Here is a 17,692-nt window from a genome sequence, read left to right as displayed (position 1 = left end):
ACAGAAAGAAAAGCAGATGCATGGAATTGGATTTACTAGTGTGAAGTTTTAGATGTGCCTTGATGCCCTCATACATTCATATAGGAGCTTATTGCATTGCTAGAAGTAAGAAATAAAGAGGCGGTTACTGCTTTTCACTGTAATACAGATAGGTAATACTATAATACAAGGTATAATATGCAGGTGACTTGTTTCTCTATTGCAGTGATCATCATGTGCATGCATTCTGCACTCATTGGAGGACAACCACAAAGACAACTGCTGGAGATTGCACATGACATGAAAATGACAGATGGCTCCTATGTTTTCATACCTTATGACACTTTATACTACAGTTTACCATATCATAAGATTCCATATGAAATACTGAGACTAAGCTCCAAGCTCAGGGCTGCTTACGACGCCGTGCTCACAATCACGCTGGAGTCAGAGCAGAAAAACTTCTATCAAGCCTTCCAAGAAGCTATGGATACCGGTGAAGTTATTTTCAAAGCAAATCCCACAGAGGTAGGTATAACAAATGCAACAGCTTGTGATGAAATATAACAGCTATTATTCATTTAATAAATGCTTAGTCTGATATTCTGAAGTGATGGCATATCACTAGGGTATGCCATTATTTTATGAATGGTGGGGGGGCCAACCTCCGGGTCCCTTTCTGTTGTTGAATATTATGGGAGTAGCTCTGATTTAGCACTGTGTCCCCTTTTGTGCTTTTTTCCTGCAAAAACGTGCAAATGAACAGTGCCAGCCCCAATTATATGGGACGTAAAGCGGTTCCCAGCCCAAATGTTGGCCATGTTGCCACTGTGTATATAAAAGAGGGGAGCAAAGCTTTACATTCTGTAACGTCTTCATCCTCAGGGTCAGTGGAGGTCTCTGCGTTTGACACCCCATGATAATATGCTATCACCATTGTCTCTCTATGATGCAGAAACACAACGTTGTAACCAGTGGAGCAACTACCGTCCTATTGGCCTTAGTCCAAAATTTGGCCCACAGCGTTCATTGCAGCGCAGGGATCCAGTGGGTTTCTACTCCACAACACATTTTGGCTAAATGAGCAGCTGAGGACGCACATCCAGGTGAAATCGGTGGTGGCGGGCACCTCTCCCACATGGGCCGGGTTGTGGTTGTACCCATACGACCGCGATTGTTACACCTCTGGTTATAGCACACTCCTGTTTTTAAAAGCAGCCAGCCCTCGTATAGATACAGACTCCAGCAGAAAAACTTTTTGGACCGAGATATAATGCTACCATGCTCACTGTGCCTCACCAGAAAACTCCTTTAATTTGTATTTCTTTAATGGGTTTTGTAAAAAAAACTTTGGCTGTGCAAATGATATTTCTTCTCATGTTTCCTTATTTAGGTGTCTCCATTATTTGGCACTATATACAATGCTATCTATTTTACTGCACAAGCAATGAATAACAGCAAGAGGTACCACAACTGGGTTTCTGGGTCGAGCTTAGTCAAACATTCAAAGAACATGCAATTTTATGGGTTTAACCAGTGGATAAGGACAGATCTGAATGGCAATGGATTTACAGACTACGTTATTCTGGACACAGACGTAAAGACCTGTGAACTGCACCGTACATATGTTGTTGATATGGAAACAGATATGGTCAGATTCATGGGAAGGCCGATTCACTTCCCAAATGGGGTCTCTCCAAAGTCAGACTCCTATTGTTGGTTTGCAAATGGAAAGATCTGCACGGGAGGTGAGTAATTAGTCTCATGAAGTCACTACAGACTCGTACCCTAAGGCTGCGTTCACACGTCGCGTTTTTTTCGTGCGTTTTTGCAGCGAAAACGCAAAAAAACAGGATCCCATGCATTCCTATGGGATTCCACAATGCTGTGCTAATGCTGCGGATTTTCACGTGGCGGAATCGCATCGCGGAAAAATACGCAGCATGCTCATTAATTTTGCAGAATCGCTGGGATTCCACCCATATAGGAATGCATTGTTCTGCTTACTTTCCACATGTGGCTGTGCCCACCATGCAAAAAGTAAGCAGAACATTTGCGGATGGCACCCAGGGGGTGGAGGAGAGGTGAGTCTCCTCCAGGCTGTGGGTACCATATCCCTGTAAAAAATAGAATTAAAATAAAAAAATTGGGTTATATTCACCTTCCGGCATCCCGCGCAGCCTTCCCGGGCCTCAGCGATGCTCCCGTTCCCAGTAATGCCTTGCGAGACCTTTGATGACATTGCGGTCTCGCGGTACTGTAGCGGTCCCTATTCCTCGTGAGATCGCTACAGTATCGCGAGATCGTGACATCATCAAAGGTCTCGCAAGGCATTACTGGGAACGGGAGCATCGCTGAGGCCCGGGAAGGCTGCACGGGATGCCGGAAGGTGAATATTACCCGATTTTTTAAATTTTTTAAATTATTTTTAACATTAGATGTTTTTACTACTGATGCCGCATAGGCAGCCTCAATAGTAAAAAGTTGGTCACACTCGTCAAACACTATGTTTGACGAGTGTGACCAACCTGTCAATCAGTTCTCCAAGTGATGCTATAGATCGCTTGGAAAATGCTAGCATTCTGCAAGCTAATTACGCTTGCAAATCGCTAGTTTTTCCGCGGGAAAATTGCGGGAATTTAAAATGCGATTTTCACGCGGAATGGAATTCTACAACGTGTGCACATAGATTAAAAACGGACAACTTTTTGCACTACTCTCATGACAATCTAACTGTATTAGTGATCTGGAGGTCTTTGCCCAAATTACAGAAAGTTTGTAAATTTTCCTACTAAACCTAATTTATAAAGGAAATTGAATCATTTTGATTGCAACTAGATTGAAATGAACACTGTTTGGTAATAAGATTGTAAGGGTGCATTGTCCCATAATCATCATTAGTACATCTACAGGATGGGCCATTTATATGGATACGCCTAAATAAAATGGGAATGGTAGGTGATATCAGCTTCCTGTTTGTGTCACATTAGTATATGGGAGGGGGATAACTTTTCAAGATGGGTGGTGACCATGGCAGCCATTTTGAAGTTGGCCATTTTGGATCAAACTTTATTTTTTTCAGTGGGAAGAGGGTCATGTGACACATCAAACTTATTGAGAATTTTACAGGAAAAACAATGGTGTGCTTGGTTTTAACGTATCTTTATTATTTCATTAGTTTTTTACAAGTTTCTCTTTGTTTACAGCCATTGATATGTTGCAGAGGTTAACACGTGAGGAGCGGATAGAAATTGTGTTGATGTCTGGTGACCACAGTACCCGAGTCATTCCAGCAGATTTCAATGCAAGACACCCTACGCAAGAAAACTGTCACCATTCCCATTTTATTTAGGTGTATCCATATAAATGGGCCCACCTAAAAAAGTTTGCCTCATCACTGAACATAATGTTCTGTGGAAACTGAGGGTCCTGTTCTAATTTTTGTTTTGCCCATTCTTCAAATTCAGCGTGCCGATCTGGGTCGCCAACCATTCCCATTTTATTTAGGTGTATGCATATAAATGGCCCACTCTGTATAAACAGAATAGGAAATAAATGTCTGCCTGAGCCACTGCTGGGGCTCATATTGATGTCTAGAAGAGGCTCCTGAACCCACTTTTCTGCTTGCCGCACACCTTCAGTGAGAAGGAGTTTGCACACAGATGCAGGCTAACATGGGCCCTGTCAAAGCAAGTTATAATTCACCAAGAGAGTAGACAGATTTTCATGCATATATGTGGAAAGTGTCTGTTTCCATGATACTTGCGGGATCATCTTTCGTATGACTTTGACTTGTGCTTTGGTCACGCACATGATTACAGCTTATTCAAACTCCGAGTTGTACATTGCGTTACATGGAATTCATAGAAGTCTATGAATACCAATGTGCGCATGGAATCAAAGGCATACGGAAGCTTCTCTTGTCGGATTACTACAAAATTCCAAGGAAAAAATTGTGGCACGCTTAATTGTATACCTAAGTAATTCAGTACCATACCTAGATTAACACATGGACTGCTCGAGGCTACTAATACATTTTTCTGTGTATAAATGAGGCTTTAGCCCAAGAATGCTCAAGTTGGCCAAGTGGGGTACTTGCCATTGAGGTAGTCCATACACCTATTATGGAGCCTCTAAGGAAAATGGCGTCTTCATTGCTCATTTTAATGGTTGATGAGAAATTTTGCGGAATCCCTATCCACATGATCTATTCATTAGCAAAGAAACAAGGGTTGAGGAATGATTCAAGTGATCCTAAAGATGAGATTGAGGTACAAATTAAATATTCTTAGACTAGGTGCTTTTTGAATGATGTTATTAACCAACACTAGAATGGGACCCATTCTGATCAGATAACTGTCATGATGGAGGAGTAGGCATCCTTCTTTTCATGCAATGCACTTTTGTGGTCATTCAGCCAATATCCTGACTTATATAAACTTAATTTAAGGTCCACATCCTCAGACTATTCCACCTATTTTGCTTGTGAGTGGCAATTGTCTACAACCCTCAGGCTCACCCTCCCTGTTCTTAAATCACTTTGCAGCGGTCCACATTTCCTATTTTGTGAAATACTACCTTTCATTATGGATGAATTTAGCATCACCATTGACTACTCAATCTCACCATCAGCCTTTCAGTTTTTATCTTTAACCTCTTCTACCGATTTTTCACAACTTACTAATTCTTCTATACAGTAAAATGAAAATACGCATGATCTATGACATTGCTAACTATCTAAGATTGTTCATTCCCCTGTATGCTTTCTGGCCACAATTTATCTTAGCTATCAAAGATTTTCTTAGAAGCCCCTGGACAAAACGGCCCCTACTGTACACAGACTTTGGAACAGGTCTCACTCTTTTTCTTCAGTGATGCTCTCTAAGTGAGCTGGACAGTTTTGGAGAAAATCACATCTGTCATCAGATTTCTTTAAATATAAATTCATATTCTAAACCTTTACCGCTGCCCTTCACCATATGAAACAAACCCATTTTTATCACTCTCATTTCTCATAATCCAAAATAACTCTGATGCTTTATATTCCCTCATTTGTCCTAAAATGCAGGAGCCTATCTCTGATCTCAGACCTGAAGACTCATTTCAAAATGGAAATTACAACATCCAACAGAAAAATATCTCCCAGTCTTCAAGTAGCATCAATCTCATTCCGTATTGTACTTCTCTTACAGTAAGAAAAGACGAGATCCCAAGACCCCTCTTTTTGATCACTTTTCTAACTATGTTGGTGATCCAATTCCTCCACACCTCACCCAGTACCTCATCCCACCTGTTATTGATCAACTCTATAAAATATGTAACTTCTCTTTTCTTCTAGTATCTTTCACTCCTCTTTTGACCCCTTCTCTCTGCAGCCTATTTTTGTTTTTGCACCTTCTTGTTTTCCTCCCCTTCCTCCAAGAGCCATAACATTTTCATTTTTCCATCGATTGAGCTTGATGAAGGCTTGATTTTTGTTAGACGAGATGACTGTTTTATTCCCACCATTTTGGGATCTATCTCTATCTATTTATCTATCTACTGTATCTATCCAATATCTTTCTATGATCTATCATTATTATTTTTGTCAATTAGCTTTTAAGTTTACATAGAGTATTATAGTATGTTAAAGATGATGTTAAAAACACATTGTATATGGATATGTCATACGGATCACATATAGAGCCAAGCTGAGAAAATAATTGCACACTTACGTTGCACTAGCATGACAAAAGGTAAACCATACAGACCCCACTTATCTAACTTTTCTGGATGAGAATGGGGAGCGATTTTTTTTATATGTCAGTGTGAGCGAACCTTCATAGTTTTTCTCTGTATGTTCCATTCCTGGTTTTGGCATGGCGTGCTTCAGATTGTTGCCAGATTTCAGTTGAGCTTTAGGATAAATGGACTCACATAATTTGCAGAAAATTTGCTATACAGAAGAGTTTGTATTCAGCTCAATGACTGTACGGTGGCCAGGTCCTATGACTGCAAGCAAGTCCAAGCCGTTGTGCTTGATAGATGGCATGAGATGTTTGTTGTTCTGAGTTCATTTTCCCCTTCGTCACTGAGGTCTGGTGAACTCCCTATTCTGGTGAAGGAAGGTAATGAGCCTGATTATCAGGCACCTGAACCTGATGAGGATGACTGGCTGAGTGGAGTCACGGACTGGATATAAGGCTGCCGACGCCCTTCTGCCCTGCGGGTGATTTCTCTGTGGACTTCTAGGACTCCAGTCTGATTCTTGCTCCTCTAAGCTAAGTTTTTCTGCTTTGCTTGTTTGCATTAGTGTTTTGTTTTTGTTTTCCTTGCTTTTCTGGATTCTGCCATTCCCTGCTGGGGTGAGCTGAATCTCCTTTTGCCTGTAGCTCTGTCTTCAGAATATTCCTGAGTACTGACATAGCTTTTTTGAAGCCTAGCGTCTTCAGGGCCTTTTTCACTGTCAGTCTGTTGGCTCTTATTTTCATAGGGTTTTTCACGGATTGCAGACAGCAGCCTTCCTGTCCTTTTCTATCTAGCTAGATTGGGCCCCGTCTTTGCTCAGTCTATCTTTCTGCCTGTGTTGGTGTTTTCATCTTGCTTCACCGTCATTATATGTTGGGGGCTGCCTATTGCTTTGGGGTCTGCTCTGGGGCAGTTTAGTTTTCCCCTTTCTTTCTTTAGGCCTAGCTATTTCTCCGGCTGTGATCGAGGGGTCTAGAGCATCGTAGGAACCCCCCACGGCTACTGCTAGTTGTGTTGATAGGTTCAGGGGTCTGCAATCCGATAGCTGCCAACTTCTCTGGTTTTCTGGACTTAGCTAGCATTTCTGTTTTTGCCTCCTACGGTGACTCAATCATAACAGAATCACCCACCATACTGCAGATCCTAGGGTACTCAATAGCAGGAAAGAATTGTGTTTAAAAAAAAAAAAAAAAAAAAAGGTGTGTGTATATTCTTTCCTCTATATCTCTGAAGCCGTAGGGGGAATTTTTTATTTTTTTCTCTCAATGGAGATAAAGCAATTGTCTGATCGTGTGGAGCAGCTCGCTGCGGAAGTGCGGGGAATTTCCGCCTACCTTGCTCGTTCGCATGCTGTTGAACCAAAGATCCCTACATCTGATGTATTTTTTGGGGATCGATCTAAATTTTTGAGTTTCAAAAATAATTGTAAATTATTTTTTGCCTTGAAGCCTAACTCGTCAGGGAGCTCCGCGCAGCAGGTTAAAATTGTCATCTCTTTGCTGCGTGGCGATCCCCAGGATTGGGCGTTTTCTTTGAAACCAGATGATCCTATTCTGACTAATGTGAACGCATTCTTTCAAGCTTTGGGGTTGTTGTATGACGAACCTAATGCTATTGATCAGGCTGAAAAGACCCTGTTGGCATTGAACCAGGGTCGAGATTCTGCAGAGTTGTACTGTCAAAAGTTCCGAAAGTGGGCGGTCCTTACTACCTGGAATGATAATGCCTTGGCTGCTCTCTTTCGGAAGGGTTTGTCAGAAGCCGTAAAAGATACTATGGTGGGATTTCCTGTTCCCTCTGGTCTGGACGATTCTATGTCATTAGCCATTCAGGTTGATCGGCGTTTATGTGAACGCAGGATTGCACGAGAGGTGTTGCCACCGGTTGAACAGACGTCTGAACCTATGCAATGTAATAGAGTTTTGTGTAAGGCGCAACGTCAGGAGTTCAGAAGGCGTAATAAGCTGTGTTTTTTCTGTGGAGATGCCTCGCATATTATTTCTGTTTGTCCTAAACGTTTTCTGTTGGTGGTGTTCAACCTAAGTTTCTTCTGGCAATTACTCTGATCTGCTCCCTGTCCACATTTTCTGCCAAGGCTTTTGTGGATTCGGGAGCAGCGCTAAACCTAATGGACTTGGATTTTGCTAAACGTTGTGGATTTCCGATGACACCTCTGCAGACGCCTATCCCTTTGAGGGGGATTGATGCTACTCCTTTGGCTAAAAATAAACCTCAGTTTTGGACCCAGGTGGTCATGCGGGTCGCACCAGACCATCAAGAAAATTGCAGATTTTTGGTGTTGCTTGATCTGCATGATGCCGTTGTTCTGGGGTTTCCCTGGTTGCAAATTCATAATCCAGTTTTGGATTGGAAATCTGTGTCTGTGGTGAGTTGGGGTTGTTGGTGTACCTTTAGTGAGGCTCCGGTTTTTTCCACCTCTCCTCAGTCGCATGATGTTCCTGACTATTTGGCGGACTTTTATGATGTATTTAGTGAGAATGAGTCTGCGTCCTTGCCTCCTCATAGGAGTTATGACTGTGCAATTGAACTAAGCCCGGGGTGTAAATTTCCCAAGGGTCGGCTCTTCAATTTATCTGTACCCGAGCACGAGGCTATGCGGTCCTATATTAAGGAGGCGTTGGAGAAGGGTCATATTAGACCATCCTCTTCACCCTTAGGTGCCGTTTTTTTTTGTGGCCAAAAAGGATGGTTCTTTAAGGCCTTGTATTGATTATCGTGCCCTCAATAAAATTACTATTAAATATCAGTATCCGTTACCCCTGATTTCGGATCTATTCTCTAGAGTTAGAGGTGCTTGCTGGTTTACCAAGCTTGACCTCAGGGGGGCGTATAATCTTATCCGCATTAAGCAGGGGGATGAATGGAAGACAGCGTTTAATACTCCGGAGGGACATTTTGAGTACCTGGTGATGCCTTTTGGGCTCACTAATGCCCCTTCTGTCTTCCAGTGCTTCATGAACGATATTTTCCGAGACTTTGTCGATAAATTTTTGATTATCTATCTGGATGATATTTTGATCTTCTCCAAGGATTGGGATTCTCATGTGGAACATATTCGGACTGTGTTCCGGATCTTGAGGGAGAATTCCCTGTATGTCAAAGGATCGAAATGCCTTTTTGGAGTACAGAGGATTTCATTTTTGGGATTTATTTTGTCTCCGTCAACTATTGAAATGGACCCGGCCAAAGTACAGGCCATTTATGATTGGGTTCAGCCCACTTCTTTGAAGGCCCTCCAGAAGTTTTTGGGTTTTGCTAATTTTTATCGGAAATTTATAGCAAAATTTTCTAGTATTGCCAAGCCATTGACTGATCTGACTAAGAAGGGTGCTGATGTGTTGAATTGGTCTCCGGAGGCTGTTGCTTCCTTTCAGGAGCTGAAGCGAAGATTTACCTCCGCCCCGGTTTTGCGGCAACCTGATGTCTCACTCCCGTTCCAGGTAGAGGTGGATGCTTCTGAGATTGGTGCAGGAGCTGTTTTGTCCCAAAAGGATCCTGTAACAGCTAAAATGAATCCCTGTGCTTTCTTTTCCCGAAAGTTCTCTCCATCTGAACGTAACTATGATGTGGGGAATCGGGAACTGTTGGCCATGAAATGGGCATTTGAGGAGTGGAGACATTGGTTGGAGGGAGCTAAACATCAAGTTGTGGTCCTCACTGACCACAAGAATTTGATTTACCTAGAGTCGGCTAAACGCTTGAACCCTAGACAGGCTAGGTGGGCCTTGTTTTTTACACGTTTTGATTTTGTGGTCTCTTTTCTTCCTGGAACTAAGAATGTCAAGGCAGACGCCCTCTCTAGGAGTTTCTTTGCTGATTCTCCTGTGGTGACCAAGCCTGCTACCATCTTAGGTGAAGGGGTAGTTCTTTCTGCCATCTCGCCCGATTTGAGACTTGCTCTGCAAGAGTTCCAGGAGGACAAACCTGAGCGTTGTCCCAGTGGAAAGTTGTATGTTCCTGACCAGTGGAAGAAGAGAGTGATGTCTGAAGTTCATTGCTCTGCATTGGCTGGTCATCCAGGTATTTTTGGTACTAGAGATCTGGTGAGTCGCTCTTTTTGGTGGCCCACCTTGTCTCATGATGTCAGGAATTTTGTGCAGTCCTGTGGGACTTGCTCCCGGTCAAAATCTTGTTCTCGCTCTAGTGGGTTGTTGATGCCTTTGCCTGTCCCCAGGAGGCCATGGACCCATATTTCAATGGATTTCATCTCTGATATGCCGGTCTCTCAAAGAATGACTGTTATTTGGGTGATTTGTGATAGGTCTCTAAGATGGTTCATCTTGTACCATTCCCTAAGTTGCCATCTTCCTCTGAGTTGGTGCCCCTGTTTTTGCAACAGGTGGTTCGCTTACACGGGATTCCTGAGAACATTGTATCTGACAGAGGAGTTCAGTTTGTGTCTAGATTTTGGAGGACTTTCTGTTCCAAGCTGGGAATTCAGTTGTCCTTCTCCTCTGCTTTTCACCCTCAGACCAATGGGCAGACAGAGAGAACAAACCAGACCTTGAAGTCGTATTTGAGATGTTTTATTTCCGCTGATCAGGATGATTGGGTTTCATTTTTGCCCTTGGCCGAATTTGCTTTAAATAATAGAGCTAGTTCTGCCACTTTGATGTCACCTTTTTTTTGTAACTTTGGGTTTCATCCTCGATTTTCTTCAGGGCAGGTGGAGCCTTCTGCCTGCCCAGGTGTTGACACTGTGGTGGAGAGAATGCACCAGATCTGGGACCAAGTGGTGGATAAGTTATCTCTCTCCCAGGAAAAGGCCCAGCGGTTTTCCAATTGACATAGGACCATTGGTCCCCAGTTTAAGATTGGTGATATGGTGTGGTTATCATCAAAAAATATTGCTATGAAGGTGGCTTCTCCTAAGTTTAAGCCTAGATTTATTGGACCTTACAAGATTTTGGAGATTATTAATCAGGTCTCTTTCCGTTTGGCTCTTCCTGTCACATTTAAAATCCATAATGTGTTCCATAAGTCCTTGTTGAAGAGGTTTGTTGAACCAGTTGTTCCTGGGGTGGCACCTCCGGACCCTGTATTGGTTGAAGGTAACATGGAATATGAGGTAGAGAAAATACTGGATTCCCGTCTGGCTAGACGGAGACTCCAGTATTTGGTTAAGTGGAAGGGTTATGGTCAGGAGGATAATTCCTGGGTCTCTGCCTCTGATATTCATGCCAAAAGATTGGTGCGTGCCTTTCATCGGGCTCACCCTGATCGCCCTGGTGGCGTGGTTGAGGGTTCGGTGACCCCTCCTCAAGGGGGAGGTACTGTTGTGAGTTCATTTTCCCCTTCGTCAATGAGGTCTGGTGAACTCCCTATTCTGGTGAAGGAAGGTAATGAGCCTGCTTATCAGGCACCTGAACCTGATGAGGATGACTGGCTGAGTGGAGTCACGGACTGGATATAAGGCTGCCGACGCCCTTCTGCCCTGCGGGTGATTTCTCTGTGGACTTCTAGGACTCCAGTCTGATTCCTGCTCCTCTAAGCTAAGTTTTTCTGCTTTGCATGTTTGCATTAGTGTTTTGTTTTTGTTTTCCTTGCTTTTCTGGATTCTGCCATTCCCTGCTGGGGTGAGCTGAATCTCCTTTTGCCTGTAGCTCTGTCTTCAGAATATTCCTGAGTACTGACATAGCTTTTTTTGAAGCCTAGCGTCTTCAGGGCCTTTTTCACTGTCAGTCTGTTGGCTCTTATTTTCATAGGGTTTTTCACGGATTGCAGACAGCAGCCTTCCTGTCCTTTTCTATCTAGCTAGATTGGGCCCCGTCTTTGCTCAGTCTATCTTTCTGCCTGTGTTGGTGTTTTCATCTTGCTTCACCGTCATTATATGTTGGGGGCTGCCTATTGCTTTGGGGTCTGCTCTGGGGCAGTTTAGTTTTCCCCTTTCTTTCTTTAGGCCTAGCTATTTCTCCGGCTGTGATCGAGGGGTCTAGGGCATCGTAGGAACCCCCCACGGCTACTGCTAGTTGTGTTGATAGGTTCAGGGGTCTGCAATCCGATAGCTGTCAACTTCTCTGGTTTTCTGGACTTAGCTAGCATTTCTGTTTTTGCCTCCTACGGTGACTCAATCATAACAGTTTGTACTGATTTGGTTTTCTCCAAATGTGGCAAATCTTGTCCGTTTTGGTCTTATCAGTCCAAAAGACATTGTTCTAGAAGTCTTGTGGTTTGTTCAGATAAAATTTTGAAACTGCCATGCTGTCAAGTTCTTTTTTGTTGAAATAATTTTTATTAGGGGAAAATGTTTACAAACTGAGGGAGGGCAGATGGGGAGAGTGAGACGAATATATAATAAGTAAAAGATGTAGTACAATATACATAGTATTAATATTATCATTTTTAGTAGAATAATGAAAATTACAAGTCCCCAAACAGTCCTAAAGGGGAAGATTAGGAAAGAAGGAGGGATAAAGGAAAAAGGTAAGAATGGGAAAAGGAAGGGATTGGAGAGAAGAATTAGGAAAATGATGTAAGGGAGATAATAAAGAGGAAATGTAAAAGAATAAAAAGGAAAGGAAAAATGGAAAAGGTGAAGAAAGAGGAAAAGAAATAGGATAGTAAAGGTAAAGGGGGATTGCCTATACAAGCAAACAATAAAGAAGGGTAAGGAAAGATTAAACCATGGAAAATATTAGGAAGGAGGATTAAGGTAGGGAAGGGAAACATATAGACAACTGAGAAAATATTAACATGGTCAAGATACAAAGTATAATAAAATTGTGAAATCAAAGTTACATATTTATACATTTTTGCTGGTTGACAATCATGAAATGTCAGACAAATTGGACTCCACAATGGAAGAAAAGGATGCATTCCATGTAGTTCATTTGGATTCATATTTTGGGAGAGAATTGTCTTTAAGAGCTAATGCTAGTTCAAACATGTTATATGTTGTGATTTTATCAATTATATAATTAAGGGTGGGAATATTTTTTGTTTTCCACTTAACTCCGATAAGTAATTTGGCAATTGCAAAAATATGCAAAGAGATTTGTTTGATTTCTCAAGGAAGGAGTCCAAAGTTCTTTTTTTTTTTCAAAACAAGCCATACTTGTCCAGTTATCTTCTAATTGTACTGTCATGACTGAACATTTAATGAAGCTCTTGGTGTCATTACGATTTTTTGCATTTTTTCTGAGCATTGCATAATTTGACTTTGGGGTGAATTTGCTAGGATGCCCACTCCTGGGACGGTTATCAGGTATGACAACAATGTTTTCTACTTGTGAATAATCTTTTTCTCTATAGAATGATGGATTCTAAATTGTTTTGTAATCACCTTATATCCCTTCCCAGATTAATTGACAGCTTCTGGATGTTGATAATGTCCTTCCTCCAGTTGTCAATAAACTTCTAGATACTCCAGACCAGCTAACTGCCTAAACTTCTGTTTTTATGGAGGTGGTCACATTCACTAAGGGCATTTGATTAGCAGCAATCAAATTCTTAATTCCTTTGAAAGCAATACATTAGTACATTCACAGTACATTTCTGTATTTTATCCTCATTTTTATAAACTGAAAAATATCTCAATGTAATTTGTCTTGTTTTCTTCATCTGTGGTTGAATTTACTTAATTTTAAGTCCTGCTAAGCAACCAATTTTGTATTATTATGTCCTAATGTATAAAACCATACAATGCAAAGTGGGTGTACTTTGTTTTTCTCATGACTCTAATTCTTCTGTCCTAATTAGTGATGGGCGAACCCCTGGATGTTCGGGTCCGGCGGGTTCGGTCGAACAGTTAAAAAAAGTTCAGTTTGGGTACAAGAACAGTGCCCGAACCCAAACTCTGACCAAATTCAGACGAAAGAGGGGCCTGAACATCCATTGTTTGACACACTGTCATCTGTATGACAGCCGGCAAACACTGCCTCTGATTGGCGGTAAGATTATTACCGCCGGTCAGACAGCTGCGGTTCCCATGTTTCAGATGACAGAGTGAGCCAGCAGCTGTGACTGGCAGTAAAAAGTTTACCTCCGATTCACAGAGGCATCAGATGATGTGAGTACTACTCCCATCAGCCTGCGCCTGCTGTCGCTAATAACTTTTGATAACCGGCCAAGCTAAAGCAGACCGCTGGGGGCTGTTATTTTCAGGCTGGTAAGGGGTCATGGATATTGGCTCCCCCAGCCTAAAAATAGCAGTCCACAGCTGCCCCAGAAAAGGCGCTTTGTCTGGCCCTTCCCACATGCTTTCTGGCGGTGGCAAATGGGGTTAATATTTGTGTGATTGATGTCACCTTTGTATTGTCAGGTAACATCAAGCCCACAGGTTAGTAATGGAGAAGTGTCTATAAGGTGCCTATCCATTACTAACCCCATAATAATATTGTAAATAAAAACACCCGCAATAAAGTCCTTTATTTGAAATAAAAATCCATACCCTGTATTTAAAAGTAACATTGAAGCCATTGTCCCTTGTAAAAAAGCAGACAATAATGAACAGCAAAAGAAAAATACTCACTTTACGCCTAATCCATTTTTTCCAAAAGGAAAAATAATAAATAACCATATTCCTCACCTGTCCAAAGTGCAGCTAATCCATACTGTCCTATGATGATTCGGATGATTTGGAGAGCATCAGTGACCACTCTCCCTGCTGGCTGACACACACTGGCAGTAGCGTAATCACTCCTGTCAGTGTCTAATGCTGAGATCCTGCAGTGAAAGGGTTCACCGGAGTTCATAGCTGAATACTGGTGAACTCACTTACTGTATCGCTGCGTGGGAACTTTCTTCAGCATAAAAAAGAACAATGAGTCCTGAAAGTGATCATTTGGCCCCCACAGAGCCCTGATCTCAACATCATCCAGTCTGTGTGGGATTACATGGAGAGACAGAAGAATTGGCACAAGCTTACATCTAGATATGTGCTTAGTTTTCAAGATGTTTGGCGCAACCTATGGGTTTTGTTCGATTCCTCAGAGTGCAAAATCCTGCATATCTGGGTGTGTCTGCAAAACAGACCTTTCAGCCCCCACCCAAAACCACATGCAGGGAGATCTGCTATAAAATATGTTCAGACAGATCCGTTTATATTCTTGACATTATACCTGAGGAAGACTCTTAGCAGTCGAAACCGGTTGTATTCTATTTTGAATTAAAAATAAAAATCATCCTTGAATCTAAATATCAAGTTCCATCATCATCCTTCAGGAGCGCATATTGCTGGGAAAAACATTCACCAAAATGTAATTAAGAAATGGTAGTTAGTAGGAACAGTGGAGTCAAGATAAGGTCTGGAAGACCAAGCAAAATTTTAATGAGAGCTGCTCACAGGATTGCTAGAGTGGCAAATCAGAACCTTCAGAAAGATTTATTAGACTCCGAAGTTGTGGTACATTGTTCTACTGTTCAGAGACACTTGCACAAATATGGCCTTCATGAAAGAATTATCAGAGGAAAACCTCTCCTGTGTCTCAGAAGTATTCAAAAGAACATCTAAACAAGCCTGGTGCATTTTGGAACCAAGTCCTGTGGACTAATGAGTTTAAAATAGAACTCTTTGGCCACAATGATCAAAGTTATCAGATTTTGTGAGTAGATGGAAGAATGGATTCAATGAAATTTCAACAAATTTTTGATGCAATCATAACACCATCTATAGAAAAGCTGAAATTGAAAAGAGGATGGCTTCTACAAATAGATAATGATCCTAAACACACATCAAAATCCACAATAGACTACCTGAAAAAGTGCAAACTGAAGAATTTACAATGGCCCTCACAGTCCTCTTATCTGAACATCATTGAAAATCTGTGGCAAGACCTCAAAATAGCAGTGCATGCAAGACGACCCAGGAATCTCACAGAACTGGAAGAAATTTCCAAGGAAGAATTGATGAAAATCCCTCAAACAATAATTGAAAGACTCTTGGCTGGCTACAAAAAACGTTTACAAGCTGTGAAACTTTCAGAAGGGGGTGCCACTAAGTACTAATCATGCATGGTTTCAAAACTTTTGCATAGACCCATTTTCCTTTTTGTAATTTTTAAAATGTAAAAGATGAAAAACATTTTTTATCATAAAATAGCAAGCCAATGTGTCATTTCTAACTTTAGGCCTTTTAGAGATCATTTCATCTTCAATTTTCTTAACTGTTCACAATAACAATAATTTTGACCTGGGGTGCCCAAACTTTTATATGACAATGTTTATAGTAGAGTATATTTACACGCACACATACATAAATAACTATTCATCAATATATACAGTGGGTATGGAAAGTATTCAGACCCTTTTAAATTTTTCACTCTTTGTTTCATTGCTGCCATTTGGTAAATTCAAAAAAGTTCTTTTTTTCTCATTAATGTACACTCTGCACCCCATCTTGACTTAAAAAAAACCCAGAAATGTAAAAATTTTTGCAATTTTATTAAAAAAGAAAAAACAAAATATCATATGATCATAAGTATTCGGACCCTTTGTTCAGACCCTCATATTTAAGTCACATGCTGTCCATTTCCTTGCGATCCTCCTTGAGATGGTTCCACCCCTTCATTGGAGTCCACCTGTGTTTAGTTAAACTGATAGGACTTACTTTGTAATGCATGTCAGACCAAATGAGAATCATGAGGTTAAAGGAAATGGCCAAGGAGCTCAGAGACAAAATTGCAGGCGCAGAACTGTATAAGGATTGCGCCTCTGACTGTGGAGCCCATCTAACAACAACAATACAATACTGCCAGTGCCCAGTCCCCCCCACACCAATCCCCTTGGTGATGCCCTAATTGGGATGACCCTGCCGGCCAATGGTTCTTAAAGGGGAAGGGTCCTACGGCCACACCTACAGGGGTTAAAGCCAGGTGTCCGTGCCATTAACTCCCTCTTTCCCTCCCGGCGGACACCTGGAAGCGAACGTGCCATTGTCCAGCAGCATGTCTGACGATTGGTTTGAGGCCCTGCGGCAGAGAGCAGCACAGGAAGGTGAGCAATGGACCCAAGCTTTTATCAGCAGCATTAGCGCTCACCTCCCTGGCCTCTCTGCCGTCCCCTTCCCTGTGCCTGCCCCTGCCATAGCAGCGCAGTCTGCCTCCCCGGGGGTACTCGCTGCAGTACTCCCCCCTGGACACACCGGCGACCCTGCATGTAGCCCCGGCCCAGAGTTTATCACCCCCTTCAGCACAGAGCCGGTGCCAGCCTCCCCTGCTCGGGCTCCTTTGCCGCGCTCCTCCACCCCCCTTGCGTCTACTCACCCGGGCTTGCCAATTAGGTCCCCATCTCCTGGGTTGTGCATGTCTCCTGACGCTGACCCCCCAGCACTGACAACGGCAGGGGGCGATTCTCCCCCAGCGCTGGAAAACCGCTGGTCCAGGCGGCACCCCCGTCATCCAGTGCGCCTGCAGGTCGGGGACGTGGCCTCCTCCACGCCGCGCGCTTCCCAGAAGCAGGCCGGGAAGCGTCAGTCCCGGGTTCCTGCACCACTGCCCAGCGTCACAGGACCAAGCCCCGCCCACTCCATTAAATCATATCCTCTCCCCACAGTGTGAGAGAGAAGTCCTGGCCAGGTCTCCACGCTACCCCGGCAAGCACAACCTCTAAGGCTGCGCAGGGGTACCTGGGGACATGCTGGACAAACAATACATCAGCTGGTGAGCGCCTGGTTCGGTCTAACCAGATGGATCAGAGCGCTCCACAGCAATACAATCCAGATTACTGTGAAATATCACTAGTGGCACCAAGCACACTGATACTTACACCTCCCCCCACAACCCAAACAACTAATAAAGATGTCCCATTTACCCCAGCCACACCATATCCTAGTACTCAGTATATTAACCCCATAACTGCCCCTGTACTAAGCAGCGGGGCGGGACCCACTACGACCATTTACCCCCCGCCTGCAAACGATATAGCCCCCCCGATACACATCAAAGTATAGGCGGACGTAGGCGTAGATGCCACACGTCCTCCCAATCTACCTCCAGCAGCCCCATCACCATTCTCGCCACCCCTCTAA

At 42.8% G+C, this 17,692-nt stretch overlaps 1 protein-coding gene across 1 annotated transcript in view; it reads left to right on the top strand.

The window, feature by feature from the left end:
- Positions 1-17,692, top strand: part of GUCY2F (guanylate cyclase 2F, retinal) — a 173,165-nt gene that overhangs the window by 17,423 nt on the left and 138,050 nt on the right. Inside the window, exons 2-3 of the mRNA XM_073547535.1 lie at positions 206-507; positions 1,373-1,727. Coding sequence (XP_073403636.1) covers positions 206-507; positions 1,373-1,727 — 657 coding nt within the window. The remainder of the gene's footprint in view (positions 1-205; positions 508-1,372; positions 1,728-17,692) is intronic.

Source organism: Dendrobates tinctorius, unplaced genomic scaffold, assembly GCF_039654945.1.
Source record: "Dendrobates tinctorius isolate UK_male_01 unplaced genomic scaffold, ASM3965494v1 ptg000154l, whole genome shotgun sequence".
NCBI classification, from domain to species: domain Eukaryota; kingdom Metazoa; phylum Chordata; class Amphibia; order Anura; family Dendrobatidae; genus Dendrobates; species Dendrobates tinctorius.
This window is presented reverse-complemented; position numbering and strand designations above follow the sequence as displayed.